This window comes from Hippopotamus amphibius, chromosome 5 (genome assembly GCF_030028045.1).
Source record: "Hippopotamus amphibius kiboko isolate mHipAmp2 chromosome 5, mHipAmp2.hap2, whole genome shotgun sequence".
Taxonomy (NCBI): Eukaryota; Metazoa; Chordata; class Mammalia; order Artiodactyla; family Hippopotamidae; genus Hippopotamus; species Hippopotamus amphibius.
Window position 1 is genome coordinate 155,582,128 of NC_080190.1, and position 25,009 is coordinate 155,607,136.

Here is a 25,009-nt window from a genome sequence, read left to right on the forward strand (position 1 = left end):
TATGGGAAAATATCCAAACTAGAACCAAGAAATAAAAAAGCTAAGTAGACGTATAAATAAGACAATATATTTTTAAAGTTGTGTAGGAATTAGCTTCAAAAAGGGTATAGGCCCATATGATTTTTTCAGTCAAATCATTCATAGGCTTTCATAGAGTAGATCATTCTTATGCTACTTAAACTATTACAAAATGATGAAAATATGGAAAGCTTTCTAACACTTTTTTATGAATCTAGAATAATCTTGACAGCAAACCTTTAAAGGAAAGAATACTATTAGTCAATTTTGCATTAAATCAGCTATACAAAGTTGACATGATATTAAAAAAAAAATAATGTGAAGGTACAACAAAGGTAAGTTAGCCTGGGAGGAGGGTTCCCTGAGGGGTCTTTAGACTCTGGAAAATGTCTGATTGGCAAATGTTAAAGGGATTCTTTGGTAATCCAGTGCGTCGAGGAGCTGCATGGACTCAGTCCAGGACTGCAAGAATTCAGGCCTGGGAGCACTCTATAGAAGGCTTGCACTGCAGACTCAAGATGGACATAATCTTGGAATCCCTCAGACACATCATTGCCCAGGTCTTGCGTCACAGATATCTGGCTCTCATCTCTAAAGACTTGAATGTTGTGTTAGTGTTACAGGAACTTTGGAAAAGCAAGTAGCAGCAAAGGGCTGCATTCCCAAGTGAAGCTGTAGTGGTCTACAGGTCCATGTCATCTCCTAGACCTTTTTTTGTGACTTGTGTGACCCTCCCAGGGGGATGCTGTTTTTTCAACTTTCAGTGCTGCTTAAATAGAGCTGAGGCTTGATAGGATGCCACTAAAGTGGTCCCAGTCAACTCTTTCTTCAATGAGCTGCCCTTTAAAAGGATCACACCAAAGAATTCATTATGAAAAGTATTCAGGAAACAGCTGCCTGCATCAGAAGCACTCTAGATACGCTGATAACCCCAGCATCTGCATCAGAGCCTATCACTCCATGTTAGTTAAACTTTGGGATGACCATGTTTGGAATTTCAGGAGCTGATGACAATTTTCCAACCATTGCACAGGAAAGGAAGCCTAAAAGCCCTTTGTGAAACAAAGCATCCCCGATAGGAAGTCATCTACTATTTCTGGTATTCCCTGGATGAGAAGATGAAGAGCCACATGGCGCTGGACAGATCATGAAGGAGCGGGAGTCCTTGATAAAGGAATACTTTCTCAAGAGCAATGAATGGCCTTGGGGGAATTAGAGGAAGCCAAAAAAGCAGGGTAACTACGATTTCGTATAGAAAAGAAAGAAATCATGAGCTTAGCCTTGACTGAGATTTTACAGTGGCCTTGACACATCCTCACCCAGAGATGATCAGCTGAGCCTCAGAACCCTGTGTGGTATTGCTAGCAAGGCCAAGCCCCAGGTACCCCCACGGGTGGCAGAGGCCAGATCCTAACATTAGGAAGCTCACTGAAGTAGGTCATGAGAGGTTTTAGCATCTATAGCTACTACCTGAAGGCTGTACTAATTAATTCTCCTACTCATTTTATTCATAGAATCTGAGAATAGTAGGACTCATTCTTATAGGACCCAGTACTCACTTAGTGCCGTTTTCCAATTAAACTCTTCAAACTGAAAGAATGGAAACGAGATTGTTTGAAACATGTTTCCCAAGACTGGCTCCAGCCTACAGCCTGGCTGACCTGTGCTTCACTTGATTATACACGTTGTTTCAAAGAATGGACCAGTGTAGCATCCCTCAAAAGAAGGCAGCCAGGATTGGGAAAAAGTAGCATGGTAGCAATTTAAAAGATAGCAATAAGCAATATTGATTGTTTTAAAAAACATGCAAGGGTCAGTCTCCTCCCAAGTTTTGTAAACTAAAAGATAGCTCACACTCCACTAGATATAATCCAAAGCGACAGAAGGGGTTTTATCTGAATCTAGCAAAGTTCTTGGAGAGGTAATAGTATGAAAATACTAGATAATTTAATGTGGCATACAATATCACTGTAATAATAATTTTTTTAAAACCCACACTCCTCCATTTGGGGATAAATGTCACCTAGAATAGTATTCACTCTTATTTCTCAAGAAGAATTAGTATCCAATTTTTGAGTCCTGCAATCAATTGTATTCATTTTTAATTTTCAAATAAGTAACTGGAATTAATTTTTTTGCCATCACAGACATATATCTATAACAGAGAAAATTATAGGTATTTTGAAGTTTAAAATGTTTGAAAAATCATTAACATTTAACAAAGAGTGCTTGCATTTGATTAATTCCTTAGGAGTTAGAGAGAAGGAAACTTTTCCTGTCTTTGTTGTTGTTTAAGACCATAAGCAACCAATAGCTCAAATGTTACAGAATCTTTTTTAAGAAATAATATGACTCTATTTGAAAATTGCTTTTCTGAAAACCAAAATCATTATAATTACATTAAAGCTAAAAAAAAACCCCACAATAATTTCCACGAACATTAGGATTTATTTATGTGTTGCAAGGATAGATTAATGTTAGACATTACCAAAGTAATGCATTGCACTATGAGTTATAGATGAAAAACATGAACATCTCCATAGATGAAAAATCATAAAGGCAAGATTCAGCATCCATTCCTGATTGAAAAAAAAACACCCAGTAAAAAGTCAAGAATTTTCTTTATTTTTAACAGAAAGAGACCCTATATCTCAATCTAACTACTAGCAATATACTTAATGATGAAATACTTGAGGTATTCCTTGTAAAATAATGGTTTTAAAACTCCTGGCCTATATAATTACACACACACACACACACACACACACACACACACACACACACACACGGTGGTTGCAAATGATGTGACTGTCAACCTGGAAAATGCAGGAGATTAAATTGAAAAAATATAGAGTGAGTAAGAGTTCAGAATGGTGGCCTACTGTAAAATAAATAGTTAAAAATCACTATCTTTTCTTTTTTTAAAAAATTAATTAATTAATTAACTTATTGGCTGTGTTGGGTCTTTGTTGCTGCCCACAGGCTTTCTCTAGTTGTAGCGAGTGGGGGCTACTCTTCATTGTGGTGCGTGGGTTCCCCATTGTGGTGGCTTCTCTTGTTGCAGAGCACGGGCTCTAGGTGCATGGGCTTCAATAGTTGTGGCTCATGGGCTCTAGAGTGCAGGCTCAATAGTTGTGGCGCATGGGCTTAGTTGCTCCGTGGCTTGTGGGATCTTCCCAGAGCAGGGATCGAACCTGTGTTCCCTGCACTGGCAGGCAGATTCTTAACCACTGTGCCACCAGGGAAGTCCCACTATCTTTTCTATATTAAAAAATAATCCAAGTTTCCATTCACAACTGGAACTAAAAAATTAAGATAGACAGAAATACACTTTGAGACGGAAAAAGCTATTTGACCCATGACACTGAATCAGAAAACAATAAGATCAAATCAGATGGCTTAATTACAAAAAAAAAAATTCTTGACCCAATAAACGAAATTGAAAGGCAAAAAACACACTTGAAAAATACTGCAATGTATATGTTAAAATTAATAATATATGAAGAGTTCTTACAAATCAGTGAGAAAATTGGTGAAATATATAAACAGGTATTTTATAAAAGTATAAAAGTATGAAGAGCTAACAAACACAAAATGTTACATTTTACTGATTATGAAAAAAGCAAATTAAGATGATATTGTGATAATCACATTTTACTTATCAAATCAGGATGTGTTGACAGAAATGAACCCCTGTGATGATGGAAGTGGTGTGATTTGGTACTCATACAAGATGCTGATGGAAGTGGAAATCAGTGTAAGGCATTATGTACCTATGTTTCAAAAACCTTTAAAAGACACATCTTGTTTTACCCAACATCCACACAATTGGGAATTTAGCCAAAGGAAATCAGTAGTCATGTATTCAAAGAGATGTGAATAAGGATGGTCATTGCAGTGTTACATGTATTAGGGAAATTTAGAAACAATCTAAATTTCTAAATAAAGCTAGATAATAGGTTGTGATACTGCCATGCATTATTGTAGCAAGATATTTATGTCATCAGGAAATATTCACATATACTCTTTGCTGTGCTTTCTTGTTTTTTTTGAGAGTATTTATTTTATTTATTTTTTGACATACAATAAACTGCATATATTTAAAGTGTACAATTTGATATTTTTTTCTTATTAGTAATGTATATATGGCAATCCCAATCTCCCAATTCATCCCCCCCCCACTTTCCTCCCGTGTCCATATGTTGTTCTCTACATTGGGGTCTCTATTTCTGCCTTGCAAACCGGTTGATCTGTACCATTTTTCTAGATTCTGCATATATGCGTTAATATATATTTGTTTTCCTTTCTGACTTACTTCGCTCTGTATGACAGTCTCTAGGTCCATCCATGTCTTGCTGTGCTTTCATGTAATTTCTAATTTTCTATGATTAAGCTCATTATTTTTGTAATCAGAGTAAGGAAAGAGATTTGAAAATGAAAAGAAAGTGATATGAAGTGTAATACCACAGAAATATTTTCCTAAAATGCTTCTACCATATCTGATTGTCTGTGTGGGCTGAAATCCTGGATCCTGAACTCACTACCTATGTGACTTGGGGAAACTCTCTGTGCCTCATTTTCCTCATCTGTAAATCAACATAATATTATAATCATACCTACTTCAAAAAAATGCCCTGATTAGAAAAAAACTTTTGAGATGTCTTAATTTCTGAGGAAAGGACTCAGGATTTCTTTTCTGTAATGGCTTGTGATAGAATTGTAGTCAACCACTTGCAGAATGGCCTTTTAAATTAACACCAAACATTCACCCTTTTTCCCCCTCATTCTTTCCCTCCTTCCTTTTCACCTTCCCCTCTTCCTTCTTTTCCTTCCTTAATTTACCCCTTTTTCATTTCTTTCACTTTCTCTTGGAGCTTTTCTTTTATTGATATTCCAGTGAAAAGGATGATCTTGAAAGAGTTTTAGATTCACATATAGGGAGAAAAAAAATTATAAGGAAAGATGAAAGGATTAAGGGTTATTCAGCCCAGTGAAGTGAAAGCTGAGTAGTGATTTAGTAGTAGCACAAAGTGATTTTTCAAATGCTTCTTGGTCACTAGAAGAAAGGTCCTATCTATCTATACTAATGACAGGCAAGGAAGTTATAATTGTCTGATTATAATGCTCATTTCAGGTAAATGTTTGGAATTTATCCACCTGGGAAATTCAATGTGCAATTTATGCCTTACGAAAGAGTCACAAGTACCTGCTGAACTTCTCGCCAAAATATTTCTAATAATTATCTTCATTTACAGCATCTTCTCAAAAACCTTTCTTTTATCAGTTTATGTTTGAGTGAAATATACAATGAATTACTTCCTGACAACACTAGTACATGTTGGCTTGGTTGCCTGTCCTAGATGACTGCATATACTTTATTTTCAGCCCTCTCAAATATCCCTGTGCTCTCTGTTTCTAGGACTGCTGTTACATCCCATGTGAAAAGCAGGAAATAAAATGAAGATTTTTCAGTGCAAGATGCAGTTCTGGCTGTTTCCAGCTTTTTTGGCAATTGCTTATTTTTGCACCATTGTCCAGGGTCAAGGTAATGGAAAACTTTAGAATAAATCATTAGGGTCTGGGAGTCTAGCCATCTTGGTTCTGATTATCATTTTTAATTTTATTTACCTTAATAGCACTTCACTGGTTCAGCTGTGTTTTTAGGCAGGTCATATTGTTGGCTTTTACTCAATTTTACCAACTGTTTACATTGTAGAATTGTGCCACAACTTTGATGAGGGTTACAACCTCACCAGTGACTGAGCATGTTAATTTTGTGGCAGTTGGTTAAACAGCTTATTTTAATGTGCTTTGGAAAATGTCATGCAAATTTAATCGGTAAAGTCAAATTTGCAAAATCAGTTCTGTTAATAAGGACCCATAAGCTGTGTGTATATGTATCTCGATCATGCCGTGTCTCTTAAAAAGAGTATCTACAAAATGTTTCTGCCACTTCATACCTGGTTCTCATGTTTGCTCCTTGTTTAAAAAACTGAGTACACAGTCTGATGGTTACTAAGGGCCTGAGAGAGGCTTCTGGTATGCCTTTTTAAGCATTTCTAATGAGTTCAAGCTTTGTTTTAATTGAACTTAGTTTTTGAAATCTGCTATTTGTATTCCTGGGATCTGCACTTTTATTTTGGATTTCTGCTAATTCTTATAAAGTATGTCAGGGGTTGGCAACTACCACTCAGGGGCCAAATCTGGCCCATTGCCTGCTTTTCTAAATAAAGTTTTATTGGAACATAGCCAATGCTGACTTGTTTACATATTGTCTGTGGCTTCTTTCACACTGCAGTGGCAAAGATGAGTAGTTACGATAGCTAATATATAGCCCGCAAAGCCTAGAATATTTTTTTATCTGGCCTTTTGCAGCAAAAGTGTGCTAACCTCTGAAATAAATGCACAATATATATGTGTGCAAAGTGACATTATTAGATGAACACGGTTATCCTGAAAAAATGGTGCTGAAATAGTCATTCATCAGCTGAGCAAGGAAGTCTAAATGTGATAAAGTGTTTAAGGAATGTTAATGTCTAATGTTTGTGATTTAAGGTTGCAGGAAAGTCAGACGCAAAAGCCACCACACCCTGCTTCTTCAAAGTGAGGCCCATTTGTTTGGAAAGGAATGGAACTTGACTCTTTGCATGGTCAAATCATTTTAAAACACTCAGAGTTAATGACCATATTTCCAACTACTTCCTGCAACACATAGGGATCAGTTGGGAAGAGAAATTCTTCTCTCTTGTTTTAAGCACTGGCTTTATGACAGCTTGTTACAGCAGCAATAGAAAACTAATACAGTCAGTATTAAAAAGCATATAGGAAATTAATTCTCCTCCTAAATTGCTAATCAGCCCAGTGCACTTTACCTCTTAGTCTCTCCATGTAATTCTTAAACTTTCCCTCTCCAGAGAATGTGAACCCATATTGGCCCAAATAACTGTTTATGCCTGGATTATTCCAGCATTTTCTTTTCAAGACAAGTTATTAAATGAGTTGGAACATAGAGAAAGTAATGCTGTTTTGGCTGTAGGGAAAAAATGTGTATAGCGTGACAGAATGGTGGCACCAATACTTTCTGAGAATTTCACAGTAAATCTGTACTTAGTTCTAGCCAAATAGTAGTCAAATATATTTGAAAGCTGGAGAATATTTTCCTGCCTGCTGTTTTTACCATCTTTGTAACGGATCATGAGATTATGACATTTTATTTATTTATTTATTTATTTTTACTGAATTTTTATTGGAGTATTTGATTTACAATGTTGTGTTAGTTTCTGCTGTACAGCAAAGTGAATCAGTTATACATATACATATATCCACTCTTTTTAAGATTATTTTCCTATATAGGTTATTACAGAGTATTGAGTAGAGTTCCCTGTGCTATGCAGTAGGTCCTTATTAGTTATCTGTGTTATATATAGTGGTGTATATATGTCAATACCAATCTCCCAGTTTATCCCTCCCTCTTCCTTCCCCCTTGATAACTGTAAGTTTGTTTCTACATCTGTGACTCTATTTCTGTTTTGTAAATAAGTTCTTTTGTACCATTTTTTTTTTAGATTCCACATATAAGCAATGTCATATGATGTTTGACTTTCTCTGACTTCCTTCACTCAGTATGACAATCTCTAGGCCCATCCATGTCGCTACGAATGGTATTATTTCCTTTGTTTATGGCTAATATTATACTCTATATGTGTGTCATATCTTCTTTATTCATTCATGAGATTATGACATTTTAGATTCTAAGCAAGATAAAAAGAACCCTCTAGAATATCCCACAATGAATTTCCCTCAAATTTTAATTTCATCTACTTATAGAGCAAATGTTCTACAAATGCATTTAATTGAAAAATGACTGAGATAAACAGCTAAGGTTTTTTGTTGTTTGTTTGGGATTTTTAAAGATCATTTGGAAAAATAAACCAAATACCTCTCTGCTGTTTAAATATCTTTTGCTTAATAAATATAATACTGATTATATTTATTCTACTGATCTAGCACCCTAAACTGTGTTTTGAAAGGGAAACACTCTTGGTGCCCACATGGCTCCATTTCTATCAGTCAGAGATTTTTGGTTGCATATAAAAGAAACTTTTTCTGGCCAATTTAAGCAAAGAACGGATTTACTGGATTTACTCATAGATAATGAAGTAGCTCATATAATAAAAGTTAAATAAGCTTTGAAAAGTATAGGAATCTGGGAACACTCTGGATATAGTTTCTAGGAACTAGTGACCATATTTTTTAGGGCATGTCTTTGGAATGAAATGTTGGAGATATTTCCCATCCTTCCATTGCTAGACACAAGTTTCAAATTCTTGGGAGAGTGGGTCTGACTGGTTTGAGTCATTTTCTCACCCCTTGGCCCAGGGAGGACGGCTGATGGATAGAGCAGCCGAGGCTCTGTGCAGTGGAGGAGGGAGTGTTTGTTGTTCCTTGGAAGAAAACCAAGATGCTGTTAGGGAAGAAGGGAGGTGATCGTGAGTAGGGAAGAACAGAAGATCTTCACGTCAGAGTTCCTTTGTAAAAAAGTAGTGTTTTGAGATATTAATGAGAGTATTCCATTAGAAATAAACCTTTGCGTAGGTTGTCATTTGTCAAAATAGCAAGATTTCAGTTGAGTTGAGTTGAAGTGAAAGGAAGGGAAAGAAGAAAGGAGGAAGAAAGGGCAGAAAATCAGTCCTTTAATACATATTTGTATTATGAAATAAAATATTTTAAGTAGCTGATAACAGTGAGGCTTTGATAGAATGACAAACATTCTTTTTCTGCCTACAAGATTTGATCTCTAAGAGGATGATTGCAGTGAAATTCTTTGAGTTTAACAAAATCTTCCCTCTCAAAATATGCAGCACAGCAAAATAAAAATACCCTTGTACTTTCAGTAACAAACCTAACCCTGCAGTCCAGGAAGATAACAAATGGACCCTCCTTGGTCTTCCTTTGTAATCCCCCTTTGGTATGATGTTTATGTATTCACAAATGTTGTAATTGGCCGTATCACACATAGGAAGCCTGACTTCTCTATACAAAAGATGAATTTGTTGGCTCTCTCTGGGTTCTTGGTATGTGCCAGAAATCAAGCTTTTTACTTGGTTTTTGTCTTTTTAAAAGGATAAGATTTTAACTGACACAAATTAACTTTTGAGTCAAGTTCATGCAAGCATTTATATTTATTGCTGGAGTTAAGTATATGTATTGAAGCACCTCCTTTGTGCTTGCAAAAAGAAAAATCATGGTTCTGGTATTAAATATACACACATTTTTGTACCATGAGATAAGAACAATGATGTCTCCACTGCACTTGCAGAGTTTCTGTCAATCCTGCTTCCCTTGCTTTGGCACAAGTCCCAGTGCCTTCCATACAGGGAAAAAGGAGCTAACTTTGAAGTTCAAAGCTGTGACCTCATGCCTCTTTCTTTGTTAACTAACATATCTTCTTTTCAGTATTTTCCCCCTAAAGGCAAAAACCTAAAGGAAATGTAGACTTTTGTCTAACCAAGATTTTCTTTTAATGACTGTGAGAATATTTATGTGTACCTAGGCAATAGATGGGGTCCATTGATAAAAGAAAATAGTGGTATCGCTTTTTTAAAATATAAATATATTTATTTATTTATGGCTGTGTTGGGTCTTTGTTGCTGCACACGGGCTTTCTGTAGTTGCAGAGAGCAGGGACTACTCTCCATTGTGGTGCGCAGGCTCCTCATTGCCTTGGTGTCTCTTGTTGAGGAGCACGGGCTCTAGGCATGCGGACCTCAGTAGCTGTGGCTCATGGACTCTAGAGCGCAGGCTTAGTAGTTGTGGAGCATGGGCTTAGTTGCCCCGTGGCATGTGGAATCTTCCTGGACCAGAGCTCAAATCCATGTCCCCTGCATTGGCAGGCGGGTTCTTAACCACTGCACCACCAGGGAAGTCCTGGTGGTATTGCTTTTTTGCTAGTAGTTGTAATGGGACTGTGGTCATATAAACCATTTGTAAATTGTTTTTTAAAAAAAGTCGAATGCTGATGGCTTTGGTTGTTGCCTTTGCTTCACTTTTCTTTCCTTGAGTAGTTCCGTGGAAGCTAATGCCACTCTGGGTGCTGGACCACCACCTGTGTTGTCTGGGCATGACCTGTGGTGTCTGGGCATGGTCAGTGTTATCCTCAGTACTTCTCCTAGAGGTTCAGAAGGTTGGCTATTGACTAAAAAGATGCTGTGGGCTATAAACTCAGACCACATTTAAAGAACAATAGCCTGGGTAGAAGATGCTACAAAGATTTCTAATCTTTAACTAGGAATGCTGTTAACTTCTTTGCCCTCCTTGAGACGTCAGGACACCTGGGGTGCACACAGAATCAGCTGGCCCTCTTAGCACTGCCCAGACTGCAGCCTCCATCCTGCTTGTTGTACTTTTGCACTTGATGCTTCCCAGGCACACCTGCTTCCTGTTCCCCTCGCATTCATGCAAAACTTTGCTGTAAGCTCAGCCAATGATGTCTACCAGCCTGCTGGCAAGATTTAGCTCAGAAACTAGATGTGTCTTTTTAGATTTTTAAAATCTATAAATAGATTTTTTTTTTCTCCCCAAGTTCCAGGCAAAGCCAAATAGTGATAGTTTCTCTGTTCATCCAAATGTTAGGTTTAGCCAACTTTCTCTTCTAGTTCAAAATAGTGGTTCTTATGATAAATTCATATTTTCCCATAAGCCAGAGAAATGTAGACTCTGTAACCCATGTCAGATTGAGAATGGGAAGCTAGTGTTTTTATTTTGCATGACTAGAATTCTCTACTAAGAGGTAGTAAAGGGCAAGTAGAAAGAGAATACTACTCTTAAGATTGTGTCCTTCAGTGCTTGCTGATTGCAGATGAGTGGAGAGTTTGCAGAGGAGTAAATTACTCATTCTTCTAGCTCAGTGAAGGGTGACTTAATATAAATCTTCTCCCAAAGAAACAGAGCATTTTTTTGAGGGTCAGAGCTGGTTGTGCACCAGCATGTGAACTTGGACGAATCTCTTAGCTTCTACTTGCTTCCCTTAATATATAGAATTGGGATAGCGATGTATTTTTGTGAGTATTAAATAGACTTTTGAGATCATTCATTAGATGAAGTAAGGGGGGAGGGGAACAAACATATATTGGCCACCTATTATAATACATTATATCCATTATTCTCTTTAACATTGTCATTTATCCTGTGCGGAATGTACTGCTGTCACCTTTTCTAAAAATAAGGCTTTGGAAAAAACAACCACTTGCTCAAGCTTATTCATCTAATAAGTGACAGAACTGAGAATCAAACTAATGCCCAAACCACATGTTATGCTACATACCTGTTAAAAAGAATGTTTGTTTCCTTCCCCAGACTCTGTGTCCTAAAGTGGGAGAGAAAGGCAGGCATAAAAGTGGGTAATAAGTGCTAACTTTTCTGTTAAGCATTAAATTTTCTTTTGTGACAAACTAACTTATATATCATATAGAAAAAAATCTTCTTACAAAAGTATTTCTTTTGAAATTCTGCAACATTGATGTAGAGTTCCAAAAATGTGTTTTGATGTTTGAATGATTTACACAAAAAGTAATATAGACCTACATATTTTGTGAACTATTGGAGAAGATTAAATATGCTGGGATGATTCATGACCACGTGCTGTGTGTCTTTCTGAAAGGTATAAATCAGCTACACTTGAAGAATGAATCCAAGTTTATAAAGCAATTATCTTTTATTATTATATTTTTTTATTTTGGTCCTTTACAATCTCTTTCTCAGATGTTTTAAAATGAAGATCTTCAGGGAGGGTGGGAGGGAGTCGCGGGAGAGAGGGGATATGGGGATATATGTATAAATACAGCTGATTCACTTTGGTGTACCTGAAAAGCTGGTACAAGAGTGCAAAGCAATTATATTCCAATAAAGAGCTAAAAAAAAATGATCTTGTTACTACAATATGTCTGTAATAGCCTTAAATAATCATATCATGAAAAATACTGCATTAATAAAGTGAAAAACCTAAAGGCATAAGACAGATCCCAGTTGAGTAGGTTACAAAAGCTCACATGTTCCAAGTAGAAAAATGCATCCTTGTAACATAATAAAAACATTTTACAAGCTTGGCTTCAATTATTGAGCTAGACAAGGGTATTAAATTCTAACCCTAAATCGTAATTCTTTGTCACAAAATTGGTACCACTTGCAAAATGCGCATCTCTTGAGTAAGAAACAAACGCTCTTGGGTTTGTGTTGTTTTGCAAACTGATCATTTCATTAAGGGGGTTACAGAAAGAACATGAAGTCTTGAGTATTTTGATTACATGACTTTGGCTTTTCAATTTAACAATGGAAGCTTAAAAGTTTCAACATTTAACCAATTTTTATTTTTCCTTTTCAGTGGCTCCACCTACAAGGTTAAGATATAATATATTATCTCATGATAGTATCCAGATTTCATGGAAGGCTCCAAGAGGGAAATTTGGTGGATACAAACTTCTTGTGACTCCAGCTGCAGGTAAAAACAATCAAATGTATTTTTTGGAGTATTAGCAACTTTTTGCACACGGGTAAGTAAAAATGTATTGTGCTAAGAGCTGCTTTAAACTCGTTTGAAAGATTTTTGTTTTATTTAATCTTTGGAGCTTGAAACCTTACCCTCTACAGAAGAAAATAATGTTCCCCTAAATCTAAAGAGTAACTATTGTAATCTGTAATTTTCCTCAGGCAAAATCTTCAGATTATCAAAAATCCTCACTACCTCTGTTTCAACATGGATCAATTCTTTTGGTCTATTGACATTTAAAAAAATTACCTCCAACAGTTGTGACCAGCTGAGTAAATTACGATTAATTAACTTGATAGAATATTATTCAGCAATGATACATTAAATTATAAACTCTAAGTAGACATTGTGAAAATAAATGATACATTAAAGCAGGGAAAGCAAACATTAAACTTATTGATCATGAAAGTAAAATAGCTACGTAAAATTTTTAAAAATTGAATATTGATTGAATTTTTTCTTTCTCATTTCATATTTTTGTTTTATAAATATAATCAACTAAAACAATACAGAGCATGTTGGGAATTCCCTGGCAGTCCAGTGGTTAGGACTTGGCGCTCTCACTGCCGGAGCCCTAGGTTCGATCCCTGGTTGGGGAATTAAAATCCCGCAAGCCACATGGCTTGGCCAAAAAACAAAACAAAACAAAACAAAACAAACAAGCAGAAAGAAACAATACAGAGCACGTAAAGGAATTGCTACTGCTACGTGGGTGTCATGGAGACAAAGATGGGGGCAACAACTGGATTCTTGAGTTCAAAACCTGGTTCTACGACTTACAAGTAATGTCATTCATTCAGGCAAGTTATTTAATCGCTCAGTGCCTCAGTTTCCTCTTCTGTAAAATGTGCAAACAATATTGGTACCCACCTCATGGAGGTGTTGTGAGGCTTGGAACCCAAAATAAGCTCTGGGACCCAGCAGCATCAGCATCACCTGAGAACAAATGTAGAATATTGGGCCCCACACCCTGCCTACTGGATCAGTATTTGAATTTTTAGAAATTCCTATGCATATTGATTTGGGAAGCACTGGTTCTGAGGACTAAATGAATTAATAAACGTAAAGCACTTAGACCAGTGATTGGCAAATCGTAAGTGCTCAGTAATTACCCATGATTGTTATAAAGATGCTCTGTACCTGTGAGCCACAACTACTGAGCTCATGTGCCACAGCTACTAAAGGCTGCATGCCTAGAGCCCGTGCTCCACAACAAGAGAAGCCATTGCAATGAGAAGCCCACGCACTGCAACTAGAGAAAGCCCTCTTGCAGCAATGAAGACCCAATGCAGCCAATAAATTAAAACCAAAAACCAAAAACAAAGGACACTCTGTAGTATATCTCCCAGGTCTCATTTCTTCTCAAAAAATTCATTTTTGCATACTACGCAAAATACTTAATACTAGCCTATTTGTATAATATATATTTATATAAATATAATATTTGTTCTTTTTATTAGTGATAAAGATGGTTATAGAGATCTGGACTCCTTTCTGTTGGAGACCTCTTCCCAACGCATTTAATGAGGCAGACAGATGCTCTATTATTTCTAAATGGGGACATCTTACTCAGTCGTGGATTTAAAATCTCAAACAAAACAAACAGATGAAACATCTGGCTTCTTGCTTTGTCACTAAAAAGGAACCTTCTTTTTTTTTTGGCACACGGGCTTAGTTGCTCCGCGGCATGTGGGATCTTCCAGGAGCAGGGATTGAACCCAAAAAGAAACCTGCTTCTATTAACACATGTTCTGCACAGACTCTTTAGAATGACTTCTGGTCAGATACCAGATGCCAGCTTTCCCCATCTTGACTCACAGAAGTGACGTGCTTGTGGACGGTAATATTTTATTCTCAAGCCTCACTCAGAGTTTTCACTTTGGAACACTGCCCGATTTTTAAATACCTTTGATTTCTGAAAATATAGTTTAGTTTCTTAAGTAAGCCATCATGGGAAATTTGAGAGATTCTTGAACATTATTATGATGCTAAAAGTCAAAACAAATTACTAATTTGTGGTACCTCTGAGAATTCCCTGTGTCTTGAAAGGTAATTAGTTTCCCTCCAGGTAATCAGTGTGTTAACTTTTATGGATGAATTGCTGATAACACCAAACTATTAAGTACCCCAAGCTGGTGTTACTGAGGGATCAGAACCTTAGAAGTGACTTGGATGGTCTTTGAACCAAACCTCAACCTCATCCTTCAGTCCCCTCTGCTACAGCACCCCTCAAAAGTAGACCTCCATCTCTTGCTTAAACACCTCCAATGACAAATGAAAATTGAGGGTGAAAGCAGGTGATTTCACCATGAAAACTGGGTTTATTTTCCCTGGTAACCCAGTGTCCTTACTGCAGTGGCCCAAGCCAATAAAACAGTCTTGACACTCCAGTATCAACTTGATCAAACATAAAATAGAATAAATAAAAGGAATAATAAATAAATCTAGACACAGAATGTTTGTAGATGTTTTAGCACTAGGAGATGTGTTCTGAGTACTGTTTATACCAGTCCTTCCCAAAGCGTTTTTCATGATATTCAGCAGGATGCTAATAGCTATTATACAATCAAATGGTTTAATGTTCAAATAAATTTGAAGAGTGCCGTTTAAACAGAGTTTAAAGCTTTTTTATTACAGGATTCTCAAAACCTTAAAAATAATACACCCTATGCCTCTCAGTGAGAAATTCTAATACGCAGAGTTTTTCTAAGGAACTTTTGTTTTGTTTTGGGTTTTTTTTTTCTGTTTGTTTTTTTGGTGAAACACACATTACGAAAGATTCAATTTGGTGCACTTTGTAGTAGATGAGTTTTAAATGATAGAAGTTTCTTAAACCAAACTTAGCATCTTGGACATAAATGCATTTTTCCAGTAGCTGGCAGCATAGATGATAGGAACATCATTTTTCAGGCTTAACATAATCAATTTTATTAGAATATGGTTAAATTATCAGTATATTGTAATCTGTGTTATGCTTGGTTAATTCAGCAAATTTCATACCCTTTTTGCTGTTACTGCTAGAGGAGCAGAAGTTTTAAATTAATTTTCCCTTTCTCAGATATTAATCACGGCCAGAAACCAGAGAAGAAAGGTATATTTGGAATTTTGCATACAAGTTGAATATTGAATCACTAGCATTTTCAGTAAAGCCTTAAATGTAAGTCTAATTTGATGAGAGACAATGGGGGTTTGAAATCTTTTCAGAACCAAGCTAACTTTTAAGTAGCCAGTCAAGGAGCGATTCCTTCAACCTCCCGAGCCAGTGATGCTCAGATTTAAGATAATTAAATTGCTGATGCTTCAAGGATGCTTTGACTCACTTTAGAGAGGCCATAGGGAAAATTACAGTGTAGATAAGTACATTCATTCTACCCATATCTTTTCCTTCACTTTTAAGTGACATTCTTTCCTTGAAGAGTATATCTGATGTTGAGGGCTAGTAGTCTTCTTATCTCATGCTATGGCTTTCCCTAGTGTATAAAGGCAGTAGTGTGTTACGATGAAAGATTTTTGTGAATGTGTTTTTATCTAATTTAAACAACTGTTTAAGTTGTCTAATGCAAAGAGTATAACTGGAAATGAAAATTATACTGAGATTAAGTATTGTGCAATACTCACCATTGTACATATTTTTAATGTCCTTGCCTATAAATTTTTGATTTCTGGTTAATAAAATTTCTTACTGTACACAGTTAACCTACTTCTTAAAACTGATTTATCTTTCTGTTTTATTATAGGTGGAAAAACCAATCAATTGAATCTGCAGAACACTGCAACTAAGGCGATTATTCAAGGTCTTATGCCAGACCAGAATTACACGGTTCAACTTATTGCATACAATAAAGACAAAGAAAGCAAACCAGCCCAAGGTCAATTCAGAAGTACGTATTTACAGATCATAAAGTGCTGCCTTGGGACTCTGTCCCAAAGCTGAGTTTGAATCTGTGGTAAATATTGTAACAGGTTAAAATCCTAGATTGCTTAGACTTGAAAAGATCTTAAAAGACATTTAGTATAATCTTCTGTGAGTTCCTTCTATCTCTAATATTCTTCTGTCCCTTCCTTTACCCATTTTTTACTGTGCTTCTACTTATCCTTTAAGTTTTAGTTTTTAAATGCTCTCCCTGACATTGTTGTCTGAGCCTTATCCAGACATCTCATCTACCCAGCACATAATAGCTGCTAAATAAATACTTTCAGGAGTCTGTGAAGGGAGGTACTCTCTCTGCCCCAGTAATGGGCTAGGAAGAGAACAGATGGGGGTGACTTCATATTTGAGCCAGTTCTCCACTAGTAAGCTGGGCAAAAGACTTGACATTCTAAGCAGGAGAGAAAGCTCTGAGGCACTCCGTCCATGTCTGCACTGTTTGATTAGAAAGCTTTTCCTTATGTTGAATTTAAAAGTTATCCACATAGGCCCTGATTCTTTTGCCTTTCTAGAGATGTTCATTCCTTCATTCACTTGTTTTTTTCACTTAACAAGTGTTTGTTGCATGGCTACTAAATGTGAGGCCCTATTCTAGGCACTGGGAACATGAGAAATCCCTGCCTTCATGGACCTTATATTCTAGTGACCAGAGACTACAGCAGCTCCCTCTTTCTGGAGGTGACCTGTTTAATTGGAAGGCAGAGTTTTGTGTATCGTGGATGCAAACAGGAAAGGATAACTTTCTATGTTACTTCATTGTTTAGATAGACTCTTCAAAAAACCCAACTCATTATTAAGGACAGTTTTAAACATGAGTTAAAAAAAATCAGTAGAATCACAAAATGAACCCCTGAATATCCATCAGTTGCTTCAACAATTAACTGTTCATGGTCAGTCTTATTTCATCTATACCCCCAACCCCCCACCCCCATATTATTTTGAAGTAAATCCTACATATCATTTTAGATAACAGTACCTTTTTAAAGAGTTAACCCACAAATCAGGGAGGCTGTGGGTTCTAGAAATCTGTGTACAGCAATGTTCTATCTGGATTTTTCTATCCCTCCCTTCCTTTTTTTTCTTTCTCTTCTAAGTAATGTTTTATGAGATGTATTTTGTGATTTTTCTTAAATTAAAAAAATTAAAAAAACTTTGTTAACCTGCTACCTCTTGAAACTTCTGAACAAAGACATTTGGTAAATCCACCTGTCAGCAGGACATACAGATGTTTTAAATGTTACATTCTTTTGAGATTCACAGTGTCTGGAAGCTCTGGGAAAGGCTTCATGTTATTTTCAATATAAAACAGCTTTCTGTCTCATTTTATTGGCACTGTGCTTCAGTTTCTGGCCTCTGACATTCCTACATGAGTAAGGGAAATGAGTAAGGGAAATAACTTTTCTTAAAGTTTGTGAGAAGCAGTAAAAAGGACAAGGAGAAACGATTTATTTCACTTTAGTCTTAAGGATTTGTGCAATTGATTATTGCAAATATTCCACTGACTAGCAGCATAAGAAACAGGTAGCCTTGAAAAGCTTTGTTGATAGCTATTTACTCAGAACATTTAAAAGGAAATGCATTTGTTTTCAACTTTCTTAGCTCTGCTGAAATAAACTTAGTGAAACAGTTTAACTGGTTAGATAAATTATATGTAAGCATGTATGTTTTTTAGCTATGTTATTTTTATTGGCAGTATAGAGGGATTAGTTCTTCCCAAATAACAGTTTTTAAGAATGAAATTAAACTAACTTTATTCGGATGGCTTCCTTTTCCATTTTGCATTTCAGTTACGTTTTTGCTCCCTGTGAGATGGAGTCTCCCCTCCCTGGAAAACTTTCATGCTTGGATCTAGGAAAATGATAATCTAGACAAATCCTGTGGCTATAAGTTTGCAGTCAGTGTAGGGATTTGAATTCTTCATAAGTCCATCTTCTGATACACAGGGAAACATAGGGAATGGTCTTTGGATTTTGAAGACAGAAAGGCATGTCTGAACTCTTATGATTCCAAATCGGCTGTGTGTATTTGGTCAAGCAGTTTAACGACTTCCAGCCTCAGTTTCCTCATCTGCAAATGGGGTGATGGTTTGTGCCTATTATTGTGTGCATTAACTCACTTTAGCACATAGTAGGTTCATGGTTGCTATTGTTGTTATGATTAATATCACTCTGCTCTTGACAGTCTGTTTTCTAATTGATTTTGCCTCCTGCATGAGGGGGCTAGTAGCTTGGCGTGACATGTGTGTTACATCTTGTATATGACCTAGTGGCCCAATTCAAAGTGACTTATTTTTTTTCTTGTTCATCTGTAGAATGGGTTTTGGCCCTATTGTGGCAAACTTTATATTTGGCCAGTATTTTTCTCTTTGGAACTATATTTTGCTAATCTCTGTCTGCAAAATCTTGCGCATTTTTTAAAGTTTGGCCCAAATGTCACCTTCCTGGTAGAGTTTCCCAGAGTCTCCACCTCTGCAATTTATTCTTTCCCAGATCTATTTCTACTTTTAGTGCAACTTTCCTCCCATTAAAATTGCAGACATTTTCTTTTACAGAATGTAAGCAATTTGAGACCATGGCCTATGTGTGGGTGAGGTTGCAGATGTAAATTTGGAAACTATCCATGGAAGGGTGAGAATTAAAATGGTGGGATGATAAAATTGTAGGCGGGGTATACAGGGATGCAAGGCAAGTGTAGTTTATGACTGTGTTTCAGGAATGGAAGCAGAAAAATGATCTAAAGAATGAGAACGTAAAGGAGGGGTCAGAGGAATATGAGAATACCCCGGATGATGCTTTTGTAAAAACTGAGAAAGAAAAGAATTTAAAGGAGGAGGTGTTCCAAAGTGGCCAAGCCTGATAACGAAGTCAGAAGATGAGGTCTAAAAAATGGATTTAGAAAATGAGAAGATCAGTGGAAATAGTAAGATTAAGGCATCTTCTATTTACTATTATTTTTAATCATGGAATTTAATCTCTAAGTACCAGAAAGCCAAGGAAGTTTTCTAGAAAGGAATCATAGAACTAGAGCAACCTGACCTTGGCAGATGGCAAGTCTCAAACCCTTTTAGCAAAGGGGAGGAAGCTGGTAGATACAAGAGGCGGAGGAAGAGATGATAAAGACGGGATTCATGGGATAATACCCTAGAGAAGGCAGGAATGATGGTTCAGAGGAAATCATTGCTTACCCTACAGAACCCACCATCCAATGAGTTTGCTGATTGCCATGAAGTGAGTGCAATAATTAAATGAAATATCTTGCCATGGGATCACTTCTGCCTTTTCACAGGGTGTTTTATTTGTGCAGATACCACTGTCATTTAGTGATGACTCAAACAACTAAAGGGGCCAAACGACAGCAGGGAAGTTGCTGTGGAGTGAAAAGTAAAGCTATTGGAGGGGATCAGAATGAATGTATTAAAGGACCAAAGGTCATTCTGGGTTCCTGAATATTTCATAATGAAAGTAACGAAGAAATACCACTATTTATTAGAAGGGAAACTTTTTTTTAAGTTTAAAAGGAAATTATTATGGGGTTCTCCATCTCCTATTGCAGATAGACCAACTCCAGATGAGTACATTCATGGCTAAGACCTTTCTAGAACAGGGGCCAACTCACAGGCCTTCCAGAAAACTAAAGACATGGCTTGAATCCTGTGCCAACACTTTCTGGTTTTATATGTTTTAGCTCCTTAGCCTGATGGTCCTTCATTCCCTCTTGTCTGAAATGGGGCTAACCTTGTGATTTTATAACAGTTATGAAGGATTAAATTTATTTGATACATCTGCCCATAGTGAATACTCGACCAAAGTAATTGTGTAAGTGATTTCCACACTTTCCCATGGCAAAATTGGAAAAAAATAGCAGCTCCAGTCTTCTAGAATGAGAGTCTACCGTGGAGCTAATTTCTACTTAAAGCTCTCAATAGTTGCAAGAGTTTTAGTAAAAACTCATGAATTGTTTTCTTATAGACTTTAACCTAACATGTTGCTGCATTTTTACTTTTCTTCTAGTTAAAGATTTAGAAAAAAGAAAGGAACCAAAACCCAGAGTCAAGGTTGTGGACAAAGGAAAGGAGAGTAAACCATCTGCACCAGAAGGTCAGGTGTTTGTTTTTGTTTTCGTTTTTTGCTTTTTTCCTGCTTATTTGGGGGGTTTGAGTTGTCTAAGAACACAGGCAATACACACACTCTTGGCCATTGGTCCCATCAGAGGAGTACAGATCTAATATGAAAATCTCCCTCAGCCCCATCTCACTCCCTCCTTCCTTCCTCACATGTAATAACTGTCAACGCTTCCCTCTCTCTTACTTTTCCATATTTAACACATCACTAAGTTCTAGTGAATTGATTTTCTATTGAAATACTTACAGAATCTATTCATTTCTTTCCATGTCAGCTAAGCTCCCCTTTCTTTCCTGGCGTACAGTATTATTTAGCAAGATCTCAATTTATTCTCTGCCCAGAAGTTAGAGCCATCTTTGCAAAACAAATCCAACTCTGTGCCCCACGCATCCCCAGTCCCCACTGCTGCACCCCCCCCCGCCCCCGCCACACACACACACTTTAAAACCCCTTCAGTGGCTTCCCACTGCTCTTAGGATGGAGGCAGATCCTTAACAAGACCTTCAAGGTCCCTCATAGTCTTGTGACCTATCTACCTTCCTTCCTTCCTCATCTAACTCACTGTTTAATTTTTAAAAATTTACAGACACACTGAAAAAAATACTTCTGAAAATGAAATTGCAAGGTTAAAAGGATATGCAAATTTTACATTTTTGATAGAGTCTACCAAACTGACACAATTTTTTCAGTAATTTATTCTTAAAACATACATTCTTTCCAACATCTGAAATTCTTAGTTTCAAAATTTTCCTATTTTTCTTCTAATAATTTATGATTTTATATTTATATTTATATTATTATGATTTATTGTTAAATATATCAGACATAGAAAAAGTATAAAAATAAGTAATAAACAACTTTGTCCAGTTAAGAAGTTAAATACAAACAGTACAGTTGGAGCTTTCTGTGTATCCCCGTGTATTCCTTTTCCTCCCTTCTAAGAGGCTACCAGTATTTCAATTCAGTGTTTATCATTCCAATGTCTTTATCATTTTACTACATAAATATATGAATCCTGAAACCATATGTTAATTATGCATTCATATCTTAAGTTTTGTATACATTTAATCAAAGTAGATGTATATTTTTGCAACGTGCTTTTTTGACCAAATACTAGATTTTTTGAATTATCCATGTTGACTTATGTAGAGGCAATTTATTTATCTTTGTTGTGTAGAATTCCATCGGATAAATATAATACAGTACATTTAACTCTTCTACTCTTGATGTTCCCGACATTTTGCTGTTACAAAATTGCTATAAGTATTCTTATTGTGTCACCTCCTGTGCATGTGATCGAATTTATCTAGCATATACACCTAGATATTGAATTATTCAGTGATGATGTATGCACGTCTTCAGCCTTGTTCATCTTGTCTATGATGTCTTATTATTTTATGTTTTTGTATATAATATTCTTTCCTTATTATATTTTTCTTTTTCTAACTTCCTGGTTTGAGTGCTTATCTCATTAATTTTCAATATTTCTCCTTTTCTATTATATGCATTTTTAAGGCTACAAGTACTGCTTTAGCTGTATTATGTAGATTTTGATATGTAGTATTATTTTTATGTAGCTCATGCTATATAATTTCTAATTTCTGCTAGGCTTTCTATTTTGATCCACAAGTTATTTAGAAATATATTATTTAATTTTTAAACATATGAAGATTTTAAAAAAGATATGTATTTGTTATTGGTGTCTAACAGTTGCATTGTGGCAGGAATATTTTTAAAAAACTTGTTCAGACTTTTTTTATTGCTTAACTATGGTTTGTTTTTTTTTTTAACCATCCCACGTGCTCCTGAGAAGAATTTTAATCTCTGTGTCTGAGAGATTTGTCCATTTCTTTTTGTAACTCTCACAATTTTGCTTTAATTACAGGCTAAGTTCATGTAAAATAAGGGTTATTATATTTTCTTAGTGAATAATTCTTTTTATTTTGTAAAAATTTTCTTTATTCTTAGTAATTCAATATTTGACTTAAACGCTATTTTGTTTAATATTAATATGGTGATAACAGCTTAATTTTTGTTTAATAGTCACATAACACATTGATTCTGTACCCTTTAAGTTTCACCCTATTTGTGTCTTCAGGTTCAAGGTGAGTAAATGTTTTAAAGAGTATTGAGTTGGATTTTAAAAATCATCTCTTACAATCTCCATATTTTAATAGGTGTGTATAGTCCACTTACATTTTGGATTTGCCATTTATTTTATGCTTCCTGTTGTTCTACATACAACCGTTGTATGCCTTATTTGTTTGAAATTGATCAAGTTTTTTTTTTTTAAATACATTTTCCCCTCTGCTGAAGTAGCAGGTATTTCATCCTTTTGTATTTTTTGTATGATTATAATTAAATTTTTAGCATGCATACAAAACAAAACTCTAAAACTAATCAATATATTTAGCATTTTCCCAACCAATATAAAATTTTATAGTACTTTTTCAGTTATCTACCCCCTATATTTTAAATAATTTGTAACAAATACATTAATTTTAACATTTTTGCCTTATGAAGGTTTTATGTTTATAATAATTATAATTTTCACAGTTATTGTTTGTTCACAACTTCCCATGTTTATAAATTTTTATGCTCATTATTCCATCTTGTATCTCAGATTTTCTGTATGTGTTCAGTTTCCTTTCAAGAAGATCTGTGGTGGTAAACTTAACTTTATTCACATAAAATTTTCTTCACCCTACATTCAATTTTGAAAGACTACCTGGGTACCAGGTTGAGAGTTTTCTCTAATCATTTAGAAGATATTTCACTCTCTTTTGCCTCTGTTTAAGACAAGTCTGTTGACAGTCTAAATGTTATTCCTTTTCAGGTAATCTCTCTTTTCTCTCCAGATGCTTTTCAGGCTTTCCGTTCTTTGTCTTTGGTGTTCTGTTGTTTCACTACAATAAGTGTAGTTACAGATTTCTTTGTGCTCCCAGAATCGGGATTTATAACTTTCACTGATTCTGGAAATGTCTCAGCCCTTAGCTCTTCAAATATTCTTTTTCTCAATTATTTATTTCTCTCTTCTCTCTTTCTCTCTCTGTATTTAAATTATATTTATCATAGATAGTCTCTTCTGATGATCTATGTCTCTTAACTTTCACATTGTCTACCTCTCTGATTTTATCAGTGATATTTTGGGTAATTTCCTTTATCTTTCTATTAGTATACTAACTACTTTTTAGCTCCTTCTAATCTGCTTTTTAGCCTGTCCTTTTCAATGAGTAAATCTTTTATTTCTAGAAATTATATTTTATTTAAAAAAATTTTGCTAGAAATTTATATGGTATATTGTTTCATTTTAGTATTTTTTAAAAAAATTATTCTGCTGTCAATCATTTTTTTAAATTTATTTTATATATTTATTTATTAATTTAATTTATCTATTGGCTGCGTTGGGTCTTTGTTGCTGCACACGGGCATTCTCTAGTTGCTGAGAGCGGGGGCTACTCTTCATTGTGGTGCGCGGACTCCTCATTGTAGTGGCTTCTCTTGTTGTGGAGCACGGGCTCTAGGCGCATAGGCTTCAATGGTTGCGGCACACAGGCTCAATAGTTGTGGCTCACGGGCTCTAGAGCACAGGCTCAATAGTTGCGGTGCACGGGCTTAGTTGCTCCGTGGCATGTGGAATCTTCCCAGAGCAGGGCTCGAACCTGTGTCCCCTGCATTGGCAGGCGAATTCTTAACCACTGTGCCACCTAGGAAGTCCCAATCATGTTTATTTTATATTCTAAACCCAATAATTATATTAAATGTAGTATTTTAGGGTTAAATTTTTGTTTTGTTTTCTTTACTGGTTTTCATTCACGGTGCTTGTTTTCTTGTTTGACATGTCACTCTGATTTGTGAGCTCATTTGTGGGAATTCTTCACAGCATGATACAGGAGTGTGTGCCTCCAGAGAGGTGCCCCTTGGTTGCTACCAGATTGGAACCATTTTATGTTAATTTCTTATTTGGGGATTCTGGAGCTTGTCAATGTTACAGATTCATATGACACTATATAAATGCTGTTTTTCTGATTTCCATTTTACCCACTTGTTTTAACATCCATTGATGATTCTTGCCTGAGTCAGTTACTACTATAATGTTTCTGAAGTGATAGTTTTCCTAACTTCATTGTTCATTCCACAGTTATTAGGTGGCATTCTACTACTGTAAGGGAGATTTTTCCCTTCTCCCTTATTTATTTATTTATATAATTTTTATGAATTTTTATTTCATGTGACGGATTATAATCCATTACTATCATGTATTTTGATGCTTAAATTCTTCCAGAACTGCCCAGTGGGAGCTATTTCAAGCTGTCTTCTATGTCCTTTTAATATATCCCCAGAATTCTCTAAATTTTCCCTTATTTTCTGGCACAAACCTTGCATTCCAGGCTCCTC

The 25,009-nt window shown here is 35.9% G+C and overlaps 1 protein-coding gene and 1 pseudogene across 3 annotated transcripts in view; both read left to right on the forward strand.

Annotated features, from left to right (window-relative positions):
* COL14A1 (collagen type XIV alpha 1 chain) overlaps window positions 1-25,009 on the forward strand; it is a 220,584-nt gene that overhangs the window by 10,732 nt on the left and 184,843 nt on the right. For all 3 annotated transcript variants that reach the window (XM_057734080.1, XM_057734079.1, XM_057734081.1), the window contains exons 2-5: window positions 5,438-5,563; window positions 12,398-12,514; window positions 16,300-16,443; window positions 20,501-20,587. In XM_057734080.1, coding sequence (XP_057590063.1) covers window positions 5,476-5,563; window positions 12,398-12,514; window positions 16,300-16,443; window positions 20,501-20,587 — 436 coding nt within the window. In that variant the 5' untranslated portion in view covers window positions 5,438-5,475. The remainder of the gene's footprint in view (window positions 1-5,437; window positions 5,564-12,397; window positions 12,515-16,299; window positions 16,444-20,500; window positions 20,588-25,009) is intronic.
* LOC130854311 (protein limb expression 1 homolog) lies at window positions 537-1,432 on the forward strand (annotated as a pseudogene).